This window comes from Aethalodelphis obliquidens, unplaced genomic scaffold, assembly GCF_003676395.1.
Source record: "Aethalodelphis obliquidens isolate GAN/ISIS:26980383/991018 unplaced genomic scaffold, ASM367639v1 scaffold3, whole genome shotgun sequence".
NCBI lineage: Eukaryota > Metazoa > Chordata > Mammalia > Artiodactyla > Delphinidae > Aethalodelphis > Aethalodelphis obliquidens.
In genome coordinates, this window is record NW_020837947.1 from 74,841,096 (window position 1) to 74,857,934 (window position 16,839).

The 16,839-nt window shown below is 35.6% G+C and overlaps 1 protein-coding gene across 3 annotated transcripts in view; it reads left to right on the top strand.

Moving 5' to 3' along the window:
- PHIP (PHIP subunit of CUL4-Ring ligase complex) overlaps positions 1-16,839 on the top strand; it is a 127,424-nt gene that overhangs the window by 75,114 nt on the left and 35,471 nt on the right. For 2 of the 3 annotated variants that reach the window (XM_027092035.1, XM_027092037.1), the window contains exons 18-22: positions 216-399; positions 3,878-3,995; positions 9,446-9,586; positions 12,251-12,327; positions 14,935-15,166. In XM_027092035.1, coding sequence (XP_026947836.1) covers positions 216-399; positions 3,878-3,995; positions 9,446-9,586; positions 12,251-12,327; positions 14,935-15,166 — 752 coding nt within the window. The remainder of the gene's footprint in view (positions 1-215; positions 400-3,877; positions 3,996-9,445; positions 9,587-12,250; positions 12,328-14,934; positions 15,167-16,839) is intronic. The other variant, XM_027092042.1, reaches the window with a different exon arrangement.

The following is a 16,839-nucleotide window of genomic DNA, read 5'->3' on the forward strand; positions in this document are numbered from 1 at the left end:
CTAATGGAGAAGTGTCTCTAAATAGAACTTACTTACTTACTTACTGATTATTTGCCACAGCACTATGAAGTTTCATGTGGAAGACAGTATGGATTTTTTCCCCTGGGGTGTGTGTGTGTGTGTGTGTGTGTATGTGTGTGTGTGTGTGTTTCCTGTTAGAAGCTAATGGAGAAGTGTGTCTAAATAGAACTTACTGTATTAATTTTTTCACTTAGGCTCTACAAGTTCTACCTCAGAGGTTCATTCACCACCTAATGTAGGACTAAGGCGTAGTGGTCAAATCGAAGGTGTACGGCAAATGCATAGTAATGCACCAAGAAGTGAAATAGCCACAGAGCGGGATCTTGTAGCTTGGAGTCGAAGGGTGGTAGTACCTGAGCTATCAGCTGGTGTAGCCAGGTAAGGAAGGGGAATTATGAATTTTTATGTACCACAGTTGTTTGTATTCATTTTGAATTACAGTCTTCAGAGTACCTTTTTAGCTCTAATTTGTTTTAAATTTATCTGCAGAGCTAATGTTTTAAACTATTCATGACTCTGGAGAAAAGTTAAATTTCAGTATATGTCCCTTTCTAGGATGATTCATGTAAATGATATGGGGGGAGTGTTAAGGTGAATGGGGGGGGAATTATAAATTTGGCTTGAACAAATATGAGATTTTACTGAGTAGCATATTTAAATCTTAGTTTGTCTTGTTTAACTGTATCTTAAAACACATTCATAGTTTGTTATAATTTATTTTTCTGTGGATTTTACGAATCATTCATACCGCATCATTCAGAGGCATAGTGAAAATACATTATTTATTGGTAATAGATTATATAAGAATTTTAAATCTTTTTTATACTTAAAAGTATACATATGTAAATTAAAAAGTATTGATTTTACGTAATCCTATTCTAAAGGTCATTGCTATGAGGGACGTTTATATCCAATTCCTTTTGATTCTTTATTAATGAAATACTCATGGATGAGGTCCATATGAGCCCCAGCTAATACTGACTATATATTATAATACTGTACTATAACAAAAAACATAGGAAGATCAAATTTGATTTTAGGATTTCCTAGTTCTTAAAAGATAAGAGTAATTATATGATTAAAAATATTTGTAATCTGAATGTTTATATATATTATGCTTTTTTGATTGGACAACACTCAAATTTGTGTTAGGTTTTAGGATTATACACCTAAAGCTTGAATTTGAACCATAACTTTATCTGATGACAAATATATCAGATGTTCTTTAGCTGTGTTCCTGTCTACTTTTTAATTCTAATGTTAAGGTTTGAAGAGGGTGCAATAAATAATACCCATCATTTTAAAAATAGTTCTAAAGGAGTAAAAAATAACACAAAAGAGTAAGACAGGAAATGAGCATATTTTATTATTCATATGGCTGTGAAGAACGTGACTTTTATCTGCATGAACGTGTGCTTCCTAATACTGAACCCCAACGAAAGGTACCACTGGGCCACGGTATTTCTCCCCATGTGAGGCAGCTGGTTTGCTTCTTTGAAGTGCAGAGAAGAATGTATACATGGCAAACAGGGCATAGAACTGGGCCATGCTAAGCTGGATTTTCCTTCTAGAGCATCCTAATTAATTAGTTCACTCCTCCTCCCCTAGACAAGAATGAGTAAGGAGGTGAAAAGTGTCCAGGAGTGGGTTGCTCGGTGGTGGTGGAGGTCCCTGCACATGGAACAGTGGGGAAGATTTGTTTCTCTCCAGATATTTGTCACCTTTTTATCTCTCTTTCTTTGAGCTTGACCATTGAGCGTATGGTCCAGCGAGGCTGTGGCCATTACTTCAAAGGGTATTCGGCCTTCCTGGAGCTTTGCATTAAAATTAAATCCAATCCCATAGCCAACAAAGGATTAATATCTATTATATATAAAGAACTCTCAAAAGTCAGCAGAAAACAAAGCAATCCAATTAGAAAATTGGGCAAAAGCTATGAACAGACATTTCATCAAAGAGTATATACAGATGGCAAATAAGCACATGAAAAGATACTCAACATCATTAGCCATTAGTGAAACGCAAATTAAAACTTCAGTGAAATAATCTATGTACCTATCAGAATGGCTGAAATACAATGACAGCACCAAATGCTGGGAAGGGTGTGGAGAAACTGGATCCCTCATGCATTGCTGGTGGGAATGTAAAATGGTGCAGCCACTCCGGAAAACAGTTTGGCATTTTTTTAAAAACCTAAACATAGGACTATCATATTATGATCCATTGATTGCACTGTTTGGGGATTTATCCCAAAGAAATTAAACTTATTTTCACACAAAAACCTGTACACAAATGTGTAGCAGCTTTATTCGTAATAGCCAAAACCTAGAAACAACCCAGATGTCCTACAGTGGGTGTATGATTAAACAAACTATGGTATATCCACACCATAGAATAAGACTGCATTAAACAGGAACAACCTGTTGATACACAACTTGATTGAATCTTCAGGGAATTACGGTGAGCAACCAGTCTCAAAGGTTATGTATTAATCCATTTGTGGACTACTCTTGAAATGACAAAAGTATAGAGATGGAGAACAGATTAGTGGTTGCTAGACATTGTGAAGAGGAAGGGCTGAGGAGGAGAAGAAGGTGGCTATGATCTTTAAAAGGGCACCGCAAGGGACCTTTGTGGTAATGGAAATGTTCTTTCTGTATCACTGGGCCAATGGATACACAAACGTACACATGTGATAAACTCGGACAGAACTAAATACAAACACACACACATGAGTGGAAGTAAAACTGGGGAGCTCTGAATATCAGTGGGTAGTAATCAATATCCAGATCCAGGTTATGATGTTGTACTATAGTTTTGCAAGATATTACCTTTGGGGGAAGCTAGGTAAAGGATACAAGGAACCTCTTTGTATTATTTCTTAGAACTGTATGTGAACCTACAGTTATCTCAATAAAAAAGTTTAATTAAAAAAAAAACAAATTAACAAACAAAATTAAATCCAAGGGCATTCTTTTCACAAGATTGAAGTTCACTCATTTCCATTCAGAATCTTGACCAGCCTCATTAGAGATTCTGCAATTAAGTATAAAATGACCCAAGTATACCCAAGTAATAAAATGTCAACATTATAGAGCTCTTCCAGGTTCGAATATTAACTCCCTTCCAACTGTGATATCTCCAGGGAAAAATTAAAGTTCAGAGATTAAATACCCTTCCAGTTCAAAAACCTTAAAGTTTTAAGGAATTAAAATTTTTAAAGAATTCTCTTGTCCTTGTGAGTCCAGGTTCCATGAAGTTAAAGTTCACAGTTAATGTTCCTCAAAACTTCTGTTGCTCAAATTCAGCTTGATACCTGGATAGAGTTGAAGTTTTTTCAGTGGCTGAAGCCTGACCTGCCTTTCACTGGAGCGAATGTAGTTCTTTCAGGGCTTCGGGAGTTAATGTTAGTTCTACCTCAAGGGTCTGTTGTGCCTTATTTTTTTTTTTTTTTTAAATTCCAGCTATCTGTATTGCACATAAGATTATCACAGCATAAGCCCAACACTGACATAAGTTTTGAAGAATAAATAAATTCTGTTTTTAATCCTTGGAGCAGTTACCTTAAGAGTAACCGTGTTCCCAGATCCTAAAACTTTATTTGCCAAAGACTATAGTAGAAACAGTAGTATCTAGTTCAAGTGGACAGAGTCTGTCTTTCCAGTATTCCAGTCATTTAATGCTCAATGTCCAGAGCTCACAATCTATGAAATTAAACTCAGAAATCTTTATCACATGCCTCATCTGAAAAGAAGGCATCAGGAGTAACATCCCCTCACTGATACCTAACATTCCCTTTGGGGAGAAATCAGTTATAAACATTACAGATTATATGTGGCTTTTAATTCTCGTTCAGTAGGCAAGAAGAATGGAGAACTGCGAAGGGAGAAGAAGAAATAAAGACTTACAGATCAGAAGAGAAAAGAAAACACTTCACAGTTCCAAAAGAGAATAAAATGCCCACTGTCTCCAAGGTAAATAGTAATTACTTTGATGTTTAATATTTGCTTCATAAGTACAGTGACTATTTTGTAATTAAAGGCCTGTTTGTAATTAAACATGTTAATATTATAGACAGGATATTTAACTAATGAAATAAAGTTAACATAGCTAATTCTCGATTATCTTTGGATTATCTTTAAATCTTTAATATTACATTTCCTACTTTCTAGCATACCTTTTCCCCAAATGCCAATTGTAATATGCCTGTTAAATCTAATAAATTACACCTTAAGCCTAAGCAAGATCTTTTTTTTAGTTCTGCCATTGGTGGCACACTGTAAAACAGTGTTCTGGTTTTTTTTTTGTCCTACACTTTTTTTTTTTTTTTTTTTTTTTACTGTTTTGCACCTATTTGTTATTGCAGGTAATTAAGACAGCTGTGCTGCTATAAATAATAGTTCTCATTTTCTCCATTAAGATAGGTAAATTGTCCCTACTAGTTTGCCCTGTTGGTTTGTCTGTCATCCTACTCTGGAAAAACTTTTCAGTCCAGTGGATTTCAACTGGTTATGCCCTAATCTGGGAGAGATATGTACTTAACCTTCTTGAGTGTCAAGGGTTGACGGGTCTCTAGACCCAGCTTTGTGCTCCTTCCTCTTATTTGAGTTCCTCAGACCTTCTAAAGTAGTTTCCTTTATTACAGCTACCTTTTCTGTTTTGTGACTCTTCAAAGGACTCAAGTAGTCCTTTGCAATTATTTTATGTTTTCCTTTACTAAGGGTATCATACCTTGGCATCAGTAGGACCCTACACTGCTACAGTTTCTGTTAGTATAATCTGAAATAATCTTTTCATTTTTAGGTTTTTGTTGTTGTTGGTGGTGGTGGTTTTTTTCATGGTGGCTGGAAAGCATACCCTTTTTTTGGTATCCTTTGCTCTGAATCCAAGGATGTGGGGACATAATTCATATAATGATTGTGAGCTTCTATTGGCTGCCACTTTTATGGATGGAATATGGTAATATCTGTAAAAATTAAAAGGATGTGCTTATCTTTTAATCCAGTAGTGGTACTTCGAAGACTATTTTTTTAGAAAGAAAAGAATTGATGTGAATGTATATACGTGTGTGTGCATGCAGATATTTATAGTGTCTCTGGTGGCAAAAACTGGAATAACTTCAGTGTTTATTGGTGGACGAAAGGTAGGATGTCATGACATATATATACCCATGGAATACTCTACAGCTTTTTAAAGAAATGAGTTAGAGCTGACTCCGTTGCCTTGGAGAAATGTTCATGATGTATTTGTTAAGTGAAAAAAAGCAAGTGGGACAGTAGTGTTTATAACATACAAAAAACATTTGTTTTTCAAATTTTATGAGACTGGAGAAAGGTTTGAAAGCACCTCCTGTTGATAATCACAGATGTACAAGTTATGAGATGCTACCTTTCATCTCAGAGTTGCATTATTTTTTTTCCTCTAATAGTAGAGGGTACTAACTGTGCAGGGGGGTTGTATAAATTAATACAAAAAAAAACTGGTTAGAAAGCAATTATAAAGTTGATTTTTGATAATAGGTTTGGTCCCCAAATTACAGTGCCTTAAATTTACTTAATTTCTCTTAAATATTTATTTATTCCCCTTGAGGGAAATGTATTTCTCTCAGATTTAAAAGCCTCGGTAGGTGGTCAAGATCTGGTTTGATGCCCTCTGTGTTGAGAACTGAAGCTCTTTAAATATTTCTGATTTTATGTTTGAATTTGACTTCATGCCTCAAGATGTCAGCATTTTCATATAAGGCTGCAAGATGGAAGATCATATCAGTGAGGAAGGTGCAGAGGGTACATACATATGCTCTCCTGAGGAAGGTTTTTTGAAGTTGTTCTGCAACATTGTGCCAGATATCCCATTGACCAGAATTTAGTCACATGAAATTCTGACAATGAAAATTTCATTTTCTGTGCAAGAAGCGGGGAACAGATGTTGGTTGACAACCAGCTTTTTCTTACACATTATATATTAAGGCATTAAAAACATGTTCTTTGACTTGGAATTTATTCTAATGAAATGCAAAATTGTGGATAAAGCTTTACAAAATGGAAAAAAAGCAATTTTTAATGAAATAGATTTGTGTAGATAAATAATATTTAAATGAAAGAAGCAAGATCCATTACATTCTTAACAATAAATTACTCAAAGCTTATGAGATTATAGTTGAATATTATTTCCTTTTTTACATATTTTCCCAAATTTTTGCAAAATTACAGAACCCTTCAGTAATTCTTTTAGAGAGAATCTGTGTGGAGTAAATCTTGTATCCTTGTATGTGAAAATGTCTTTTATTTCAGTTGGCTTTTACAAGTTAACAGCCCCAGCAAGAGTAGAGGTAAAGTGCAGGGAAGAAGTGACAAGACTGTGGGGGAGGGAACTGGAGAGTGGAGGTGATGGAGAGACAGAGACTGGTTGAACTCAGGTTTGCAGTATTATAGGTCTTGAGGTACACAGCCCCATCCCCCCATACACATACAGAATCTTTTTTAGGAGACAGGGCAATACCTAGATTTTTTCTTTTTCCCTCCCTTCCCAAGTGCCACCCAATACACTTGTGAAACCAGAGCCAAACATACTCAGATATTCAACACAGCATATTATTCTGAGAGAGATAAGAGAGGATATTGGAAACATGATGTAGCAGCAAGCTGTTTTGGAGAGGGTTTTGTTGGAGAAATTGGGATGAAACATCTTGTCTTTGAAATGGAGAACTCAATGGATGGGTTGAATAGAGGAATACAAAACACTGAGAAATAAGTTAACAAGCTGGAATGTCAAGTTGAAGAACTCTTCAGAATGCATCAACAGGGATAAATTGATGGAGAGAATGAGGGAAATGTGAAAAACATATGTGTATGTTTATGTATGTTGTATACACAGAGAGATTAGAAGTACATAGTAAAAAAAAAAAAAAAGCTTTATTTGGTAAGAGTCTTCAAAGAAGAAAAAATATACAGAGGGAGAAAAGAGTTGGAAAAATGATCCAGAATTTCCTAGAATTAATCTCTAGCTGAGCAAATGCGTAGCATGCCAACTTAGAATAAGGAAAAAAAGAATACAAAATTAAAAAATTTAAAACCTCAATTAAGCACATTATAGTAAGATTTGAAGATATCTAAAACAGAGAGTATTCTGAAAGTTTCTGGAGAGAAAAAGGGAACCACATGAACTTTAATTTGACTGATATTACACTTTTTGTTTGTTGTTAACAAAATGGATTCCACTGAGCACCCTACAGCCAGAAGAGTTAAGAGGAAATTAAAGAATCAACACCCACATTAGGAAAATTGTCTGCAACCCCAACACAGTCATGTTTTTGCTGATTTCTTACTGGAATGGTGACAACGTGCTGGAGCCAAGTGCTAACGTGCGGGGTTCAAGGGATGGAAAGTCACCCGTAAGGATGGCACTGCCAGTGGAACCATGCTGCTTTAAAACTCTGAATGGCATCCTGCCACCGACTTGTCTAATGGACAAGCCCTTGGTGCCTGCCCCTCTGGGTAGTATTGGTACTGTCCCTGTGGGCCAGTTGCAGATTGGGGTTCTCATATCTGGCATGTGATCACCTTTGCTTCAGTCATTACAGCTGAAGTTTAAAAAAAAAAACAGTCTGTTGAAGTGCACGTGAAGCCTTGGGTGAAGCTCTTCTGAGACAATGTAGACCTCAGTGTCAAGAACGTGTCTGTCAGAGCTGCTAGCCATAATAGCTTTGTGGTTCTTGACAGCAAAAATAACCCATGAATGATGGAAGCAGCCAGCTTCGCAGCTCAAATGATTATCCTGAGCCATCCAAGCTAAGTCAGTGCTGGCTGTGCACCCGTTCTGGATTGTACCACAGCTCAGCTCACACAGCTTGCAAGGTTGCTGACCTGAAGGAGAAGATTGGTCACTGTTCTGGGAAGGGGCTTCTGGAAGATGGCCTCAAATTCTTGAAAGGTGGTGGTGCTGCCTGCCGTTGATAGGTTCCTGGCAAGCCCCCTTGTGTGTTGAGAGCTCCTCTGACTGTCGCTTTGCTGTTCGTGACATGAGACAGGCAGTTGCTATCGGTGTCGTCAGATCAGTGGACAAGAAGGCAGCTGGAGCTGGCAAGGTTACCACGTCTGCCCAGAAAGCTCAGAGGGCTAAATGAATATTATCGCCAGTACCGGGCACCCCAGTCTTAACCAGTGGTGGAAGAACTGTCTCAGGACTGTTTGTCTCGATCAGCCATTTAAGCTGAATAGTAAAAGACTGATTGATAACAATGCATCATAAAACCTTGAAGAAGCAGAGAATGTTTTGTGGACCATTTGTTTTTCTGTATGTGGCAGTTTTAACTTACTAGTTTTTAAATCAGTACTTTTTAATGGAAACAACTTGACCAGAAATCTGTCACAGAATTTTGAGATCCATTAAAACAAAGTTAATGAGAAGAAAGAAAAAAAAAAAGTGAGGATATAACTATAGGTTCAAAGGACTGAGGATATAACTAATAGGTTCAAAATTATTTTCTGTCCACACTTCAAAGATAGTGTTCCTTTTTCTTATTGTATGATTTATTGCATGATATCTTGTATATATAAGTCTGATGTCAGTCTCTTTTTTCAAAGGTAATTTTTAGTATTTTCCTTCTATTTTTTTATATTCACAAGTTGGGGGTTTTTTTTCAGGTGTAAATTCTTCTTTTTGTTTAGTTTTTTCCATCATGTAACCATGTTGGACTTTCAGTTATTTTGATCAGTCTTAGTTGTTTTCTCATCTGCTGAAGAAGACTTTTTTCTCCCATTTGCCTGCAGCAGAAGAGAGCTAGTCACCTGGTGTCCAAGTCTCATAGTGATTGGTTAGCTTTGTGATCACCATTTTGTTTTCTAGTTTGCCTCTGCCTTATTATGTATGCCTCCCAGTCTGTGGTCCTCTTTCTTATATCTGTTCTATAGGTTTGGCGTAGGTACAGGAGAGTTCAGTGTTAGGCTTAGTCTGTTATTATGAATCCTCATCAGAAAAAAAAAGTTTTTATAACCTGTCAATCAGCAAGTGAATTTCAACATATCATAAACCTGTGTTTTAACTTAATGTTAAGATATTTGAGCTGGTACTATAGTTTAGTCTACTTATGGGATATCTTAAATATGAATGGGTTTTTTATCATTAAAAAATACAACTTTTAGGGCTTCCCTGGTGGCGCAGTGGTTGAGAGTCCGCCTGCTGATGCAGGGGACGCAGGTTCGTGCCCCGGTCCGGGAAGATCCCATATGTTGCGGAGCAGCTGGGCCCGTGAGCCATGGCCGCTGAGCCTGCGTGTCCGGAGCCTGTGCTCCGCAATGGGAGAGGCCACAACAGTGAGAGGCCCGCATACAAAAAAAAAAAAAAAAAAAAAAAAAAAAATACAACTTTTAAAGTAAAAGGTGTTCTTTAAGCATACTCCAGATAAATTTAATTTACTTTTTTCCAGAATCATACTCATGAACATTTCCTGGATCTTGGAGAATCCAAAAAGCAGCAAGCAAACCAACACAATTATCGTACGAGATCTGCATTGGAAGAGACTCCCAGACCTTCAGAAGAGATAGAAAATGGCACTAGTTCTTCAGATGTGAGAGCTCAGCACACTCATAGATTTCTGTTTCCATTTTTACTTGTTTTTTTTAATGTAACTTTTATTCTTTGCATTCATTGTTATATTTAGAGATGTAGCTCAAACATGGTTTGTCTAGGTCTTAAAATGATAGTGATAGTTGTAGGACCGTAGTGTGTGTTCTGGGCATGGCACAGATATTCATAACCTCAAGTCCACAAAACAAATGCATGTGAATTAATTATTCCCATTTTGAGGGCTCTGAAGTTCAAAGATGTTTAGATTACACATTTACCTAACTATTAAATGGTAGAGCAGGGATTAAACGCACGTTCCTTTCACTCCAAAACCAAGTTTTTGAAATGGTACCATGAAGCTCTAGTCTGTAACTATAACTGATCAATAGACATTTGACAATTTTGGTTAGTTTTTAATCTCTGTACCAATTTATAGCTTTCTCAATGTAAATTTTTAAAATATTCCTTATGTATAATTATTTCCATAAATATCATTTTCCCTACTAAATTATATATTCTTTCAGCGAAGGGAATCCATTTGCAGTCACAGATCAGTCTTATTTAGCAATTACAATGGTCTTCCTTCCCCTGTCACACTCTCCCTATTACCCCTTCACTCACAGTTAAGTCAGAGACTCTATGATCTGAGATGTTGACAGCTACACATTTTTGAAGTCATGTTACGTTTTGCAGTGTTAGACACGTGTGGGGATTCTCCACATATATTCTCTATGGACAGGGCAATATTAGCACAAATCGAGAGTATTCTAACCATAATTTAAAAGTAAGTCTCCAGTGTTTTCAGATCCTTGTATGGCCAGAACAAAACGATATATTCAATCTGGCAAAAAAAGATAAAATATACTCATTATATAAACTTGACACATACCAATTTAGATATGCCACAGAATGTAAAATATATGTGTGCTATCTATTTGCATTATAAAATATTTATTTTTGAAAGATTTATAATATTACTCTTTTAAATATTAAGTTTCTATAAAATTTTAAAAATATTAATTCAGCTCAAAATGTATTTCCAGGTACGTCTGTTACGTAAGAAAATTCTACTAATTCTTTGATTTGTCTTCAAAACTAATTTGTTTATCCCTTAAATTTGTAGAGGAGAATAATAAGAAAAGAATATCACCTTTGGCACAATATATTAGTTAAAAATGAAAGAATCCGGGCTTCCTTGGTGGCGCAGTGGTTGAGAGTCCGCCTGCCGATGCAGGGGACATGGGTTCGTGCCCCGGTCCGGGAAGATCCCACATGCCGCGGAGCGGCTAGGCCCATGAGCCATGGCCGCTGAGCCTGCGCGTCCGGAGCCTGTGCTCTGCAACGGGAGAGGCCACAACAGTGAGAGGCCCGCGTACTGCAAAAAAAAAAAAAAGAAAGAATCCTGGGTTTTTGGTTCAAATAATTTGTACTTCCATATAGTACCTTTTTATTTTGTATTTGGAATGTAGAATTATGTTTCTGTTCTCCCCCTTTAAAGAAGTAATATACTAAGAGTGGGAATAATCAGATCACTTGTTTAGATTTTTTTTTTCAGTTATATTGAGCAAAGATTAAATTTGCTAAATAAAATTTACTCTGGATTTTGATCTTTTCATATTTGCCTAGTTTTCAAAGCCCTGTGGAATAGTTATGTAATACATTCTTCATTTTTAAGCCATCAAAACAGGAAAAAATTTCTCCCCAAGATATAACATTTAATTAGTAAAAAAATACATTTCATTATCCTTGTGAAAAATGATCTGGATGTGCCCAGCAGTTAGTAACACTGAACCGTTCTTGTGTAGAGTGGGGTCTAACCTTTGAAGTAAAATGACATGAGTTCAAAATAGGCTTTGCTGCTTATTAATTGTTCTGCCTTGAGTAAATTTCTTAGCCTGTTTAAGCTTTAGTTTCTTTTATTTAAATGACTGATTCTTATCACCAGCACTGTTTGTCTAGATCAAATGGGATGATATATACAAAGTGCTTAGAACAGTTTCTGACATATACTAAAAGCTTAATTAATGTGAGCTGGTATTTTTATTGGAGCAAGATTTTGTGCCCCCCCCCCCAAAAAAAAACCAATTTTTATAAAGAAAATGGCTTCACAGGTAGTATCCTGTGTTAACCAGTGAATATTTACTAAAGAGAAATCAGAGTGTTTGGGTAGTTTTTAATCCTCTCCATTTGTATAAAATAATACCTGAGTTGGAATATCCTTTTTTTATATGATAAAGCTATTTTAATAATAATAATAAAAACATAAAAGTTCCTGAATTTAAGTTTCTCAATGCATCTATAGAAAAAGAAAACTTAAATTTTAAAAAAAGCCCAAGAAGTAAAGTTGATATCAAATATTAATTTGGTATCACCCAGTCTAGAAGATGTGTTATGAGGCTTTTTTAAAAAATGTTAATCCACCCAAGAGATTGCTCTGAATCCAGTATTAGTAAGTATTTTATCTTTGGATACACTTAATATTTGGATACATTCAATAATTTTTGTATAGAAATATGAGGCCTGTGTTTTACAACTAACTTAAATCAGGTTTTAATATAAATATCCTAATATGATTCATACTGTTAGATATCACTGATATTTTCTGTAATCATAGAATGTTATTCTGTAAAGCTATACAATAAAATATGTATTAACTATCTCTTAGGAAGGTGAAGTTGTTGCTGTCAGTGGTGGAACGTCCGAAGAGGAAGAGAGAGCATGGCATAGTGATGGCAGTTCTAGGTAATTTAATGAATTTTTATTCTTCCAAATGTAATGTAAATTCTTTAGAAAGCTGCCTTGATTCTTAATGTTAAATTCTTTTCTATCAGAAACATATTTCAGAGTCCCTTTGGTTTTAAAGTTGATCTTTCTTCAGAGTTTTTTTGTAGTTGTCCAAAATTTAGATTTCCTTTGACATGTTTTCGCTAGTAGAAAAAAATTTTTGGATATTGTAACTGGATCTACAAAATGATGCTTTTAACTTTTTCTTAGTTGATATTTTATCTTCTGAATGCTGTTATATTTGTAATACTGAACCACAAGCTAGCTTCATTACTGGCTTTGAGAAATATTTATGCATTAAATTATGAAAGTAATGAGATTTTGTAGAGTTAACTTTTTTTTAATGGAATTTGTTGAATGCTAATAATATTTTCTTCCAGCAATGAGAATAAACTTTCCCTTATTCCTGTTGTTCCCACCCCATTTGATCACGTAAGCGAGAATTCCTTCAGCTCCTTCTACTTACTGGTGATTCACATTGTTACAGGGCTTAATGGCCTTGGCTGACCTTGGCGAGGTCTCAGTAGCAAGAAGTAGAGCCTTTGGGAATGGTAATTATGTTTAGCCCCTGATAGTTATTCCCTGGCAGAACTAGCTCTTAACATTGCCAAAGAAACCAAGAGCCTGTATTTAAGAATTCTTTACCTCTTTTTGTCATGGACTTCCCTATTTCCACAGTAGTTGCTCCCAGTAATGATATGCAAGTGTTCATTGTTATGTCTGGTGGTTTTCTGTATTTGAAAGAAGACAGTAGAAGAAAAGCTCACTTTCTTTTGGCTCAGCAGTGGAAATAGAGTATAGGCATACATTGGTGATATCTCAGGTTTGACTCCAGACCACCACAATGAAGAGAATATTGCAGTAAAGCAAGTCATGTGAATTTTTGTTTTCCCAGTGCATATAAAAGTTATGTTTACACTATACTGTAGTCTGTTAGGTGTGCAGTGGCATTACGTCTAAAAAAAATAATTAAACATTTAAAAACAGCATTAATCTGAAAATAATACTATTGGGAAAGTGGCACCGATAGACTTGTTGCCACAGAGTTGCCACAAACCTTCAATTTGTAAAAAACACAGTGTCTATGAAGCACAGTAAAAACAAGGTATGCCTGTATCTCAAACCATGAAACAACATAGAGGTTCTTGTTTTGAAAAAGCAGTGTTGGCTTCAGCAGTTGGCGAAATTGTTGTAAAGTACATAGACCTCTGGGGTTTGTAGTCCGTGCTGGTGGCAGCAGATTTTCTGTAAGAGCTGAGTGCTCCAGAGAGTAACAACAGTGAGTATTTGGCGAGTGCCATTTACAGTGACCATGGCTGGGGTTAGAGTAAATAAATGCTCCTAAGTTGAGGATAGCCTAGGTGGCTATTTGCCCTGCAGATGTGTTCCCACATATCCAGAGTAGTGTCAGAAATATTTTTTATTTAAGTTCTTCAAAATCATTTTAAGTTTTAAAATGAAGTCATGAAATCATACTAGAAAACACCTTAATTATTTGATTCTTATCTGTGATGATTATTCTTAGGGAGATAATGGGTAAATTACCCATAAAGGACACTTGGACCAGAGGGACAAGGTAGTAGAATAAAACTCCAGAAAAATATGCCTTCAGTGTTATCAGCAATATGTTTAGAGGAGTGAGGATATACATCAGTAAATCTAGGCAACCTGATTATTGATTTTAACACAGTATAATTTAGATTCCATTAAGGTAATTATATTTATAAAACTATAAAATCAAGTAATGAAATATTCTCATGTACTAAAATTAAAACAGAAGATAACATAATTGGATTCTTTATTTTTGCAACATCAGTTTAGTAAAACTTAGGTCTGTTGAAGGTGAACTGAAAAGAAAGCTTGAGTTTCCAGTGAGATACAGCCAATGGCAAACACGATTGGTAGTGATACATAAAATATTAGGCCTGTATTTTTCTGAATCTTACTTTGCTTTGAGGCATAAGATACACTTAGGGTGTACACTGGAGATGCCGTGCGAAGTTGGCAGGATCAGTCTTCCCGCTGGGTAGGAGGACTTCTGGCCCTGTCAGTTCAGTATCTAGCTACCATGAAGGCATCAGGGCTCTACCATGGGCGTTCCCGTGTCAGGGGGCCCACCTCCCCTCTAAAAGGAATCCCTATGCTTCTTCCTCAGTGACAGTACCTCCTGTGCTATCTAGGGCTATCTTTCTGTTGTTGCTAGAATTGAGGAAAGTGATGCTGTGCTCCTCATTTTTGTATACTCCACAATATTTTGAACACGTGCAGCACTCAGAAATCTGTATGTTTGCTAAAATCATAGAAGGTACTTAAGTTCATTGTTTAACTAGCACTACGACCTTATTTATCTTAAAAATTTTTGGAGATACTTAAGTAAATTAAGCCTACAGACTTCTAAGAAACTATTTAGAAGATGAGTTGAAAGTTAGGAAATATTTTTAGTTCATTTAGTATGTACTGTTCTGTCATTACTTTTTATGATGATCTTTCTTTACGTTTTCATACAACAAAGTCTTAAAAGTGTATCTTGTCTGTGTATTTTTTAAAACTTTTCTTTCCTTCTAGTGACTACTCCAGTGATTATTCTGACTGGACAGCAGATGCAGGAATTAATCTGCAGCCACCAAAGAAAATTCCTAAGCATAAAACCAAGAAAGCAGAAAGCAGTTCAGATGAAGAAGAAGAATCTGAAAAACAGAAGCAAAAACAGATTAAAAAGGAAAGAAAGAAAGTAAATGAAGAAAAAGATGGACCAGTATCACCAAAGAAAAAGAAGCCCAAAGAAAGAAAACAAAAGGTTGATTTATATATATATATGTTTTCTATAAAAACAAAGCACGCATTTTAAAAGTGCAGCTGATGAACATAAACATTTTTCAGGTGTAAGAGCAATAGAAAAAACTCAGAAGTACGCAGTAGTAAAATAAAATATATTAAGATCTCTTTAGTTTCCTCAAGTTTTTAAATGTTTAGCATGTGAGAGTATTTACTTGTAGAATTACCATGTTGTAAATATTGAGCACTTAATCGTATAACATGAGCAGATATTTTTCTTGAGACTTCAGTGGGATTTGTTTATTTATGTAAAAAAAATAATGCTACAAAACACACAGTTTATTAGTCTTTTAATTGCCTTTACTTTTCAACCATCCTTACTAACTGTTACTGCATACTGCTGTGGTAACAAGCCTTCATTAATTTACAGAGCATGTGAGCCATCACTAGTCCTTAGGTCAGTAGTACTGGTTTGATTACTACGTCTTTAGTCTGGATACTTTGAGACAGATCAGAAAAAGCAAGAGATGAATGTTATGCGAATAATATCTGTTAGCTGTTACGGAGTCGGAATTCTTTAAAAACAAGAACTGTTTAAATTTTGCTCTAAAGTAAATGAAATACAAGGGACACGTTTTGTATTCCCCAGAAGATTATAAATTCGAGGCACATTTGGTTAAACAAATGGAGATTTTTTTAAAACCTCTGCCATTTTTAGAATCAAATAGAAGTTGTTATCTGTAGAATTAAATACTATACTAGGGAGACAGTAGGGTCTTTATCTTTAGAGAGCTTTGAAAAATTTTAGGACTACTTCTGTCTTAAGTGTTTATTTTATCTGCATCCATTGAGCACTTGTTTGTTTCAGCTTTATAATTATGGATTACTTTAATCTGCATTCCTCAGCCTACTATCCTTTTTGTCACCTCCTTTGCCTTTGTCTAGGGGATATTTACCAAAGAGAGTACCACACATTAGCCACAATATTTCTCTTCTTCCTTGTCAGTGATGATAAATGTAGGCTGACCTATTACTTTACATAGTAGACAGGTAAAACCGATTTAGTCATGTATCTGGCTAATGAGGTAAACTTTTTTTTCATCTCAAGACAGTTTTGATGAACTTTTGAGGTTTGCAGTGCTGCCTCACATAATTCTTTTATCCCAGGAGTGCAGTTTACTTCACCTGGTCCCCTTTTATTTGATGATTATCCATAAACTAATACCTCAGGCTCCTTCACACATGCTACATTTGGATCCACTGTTACTGTTTGGCATATTTTCATTTCACTGTTTTGCTTAAAGTATTACCCCAGGGTCTGTCTGCCACTAAATTTATGTGGGACAGATTTTAAAAAGCATAAGGTTAGGATGTTACAGGCTACTCCCTGTAATTTGGTTTTTGTTCACATGGTTTGTTGTCAGCCTATCAGTGAATCTAACAGTAGATAGAATTGTTCTTATTCCTTAGTCGTCTTATCTCAAGTAAACACAATATTTCCCTTCTTACGCATAGAGTTGTAGGGCTGAAAAGTAACTGAGACATCATTAATTAGTTGATATTTATTGCGTCTATGAAAAAAATAAAAATATTTTCCATATGATTGTTTGAATTAAGCAAAAAAAAGAGAAGAAACAACCCAGTTAGGCAAATATAGAAAATGCTTATTAAAAAATAGAATTCTCGAGAGATACA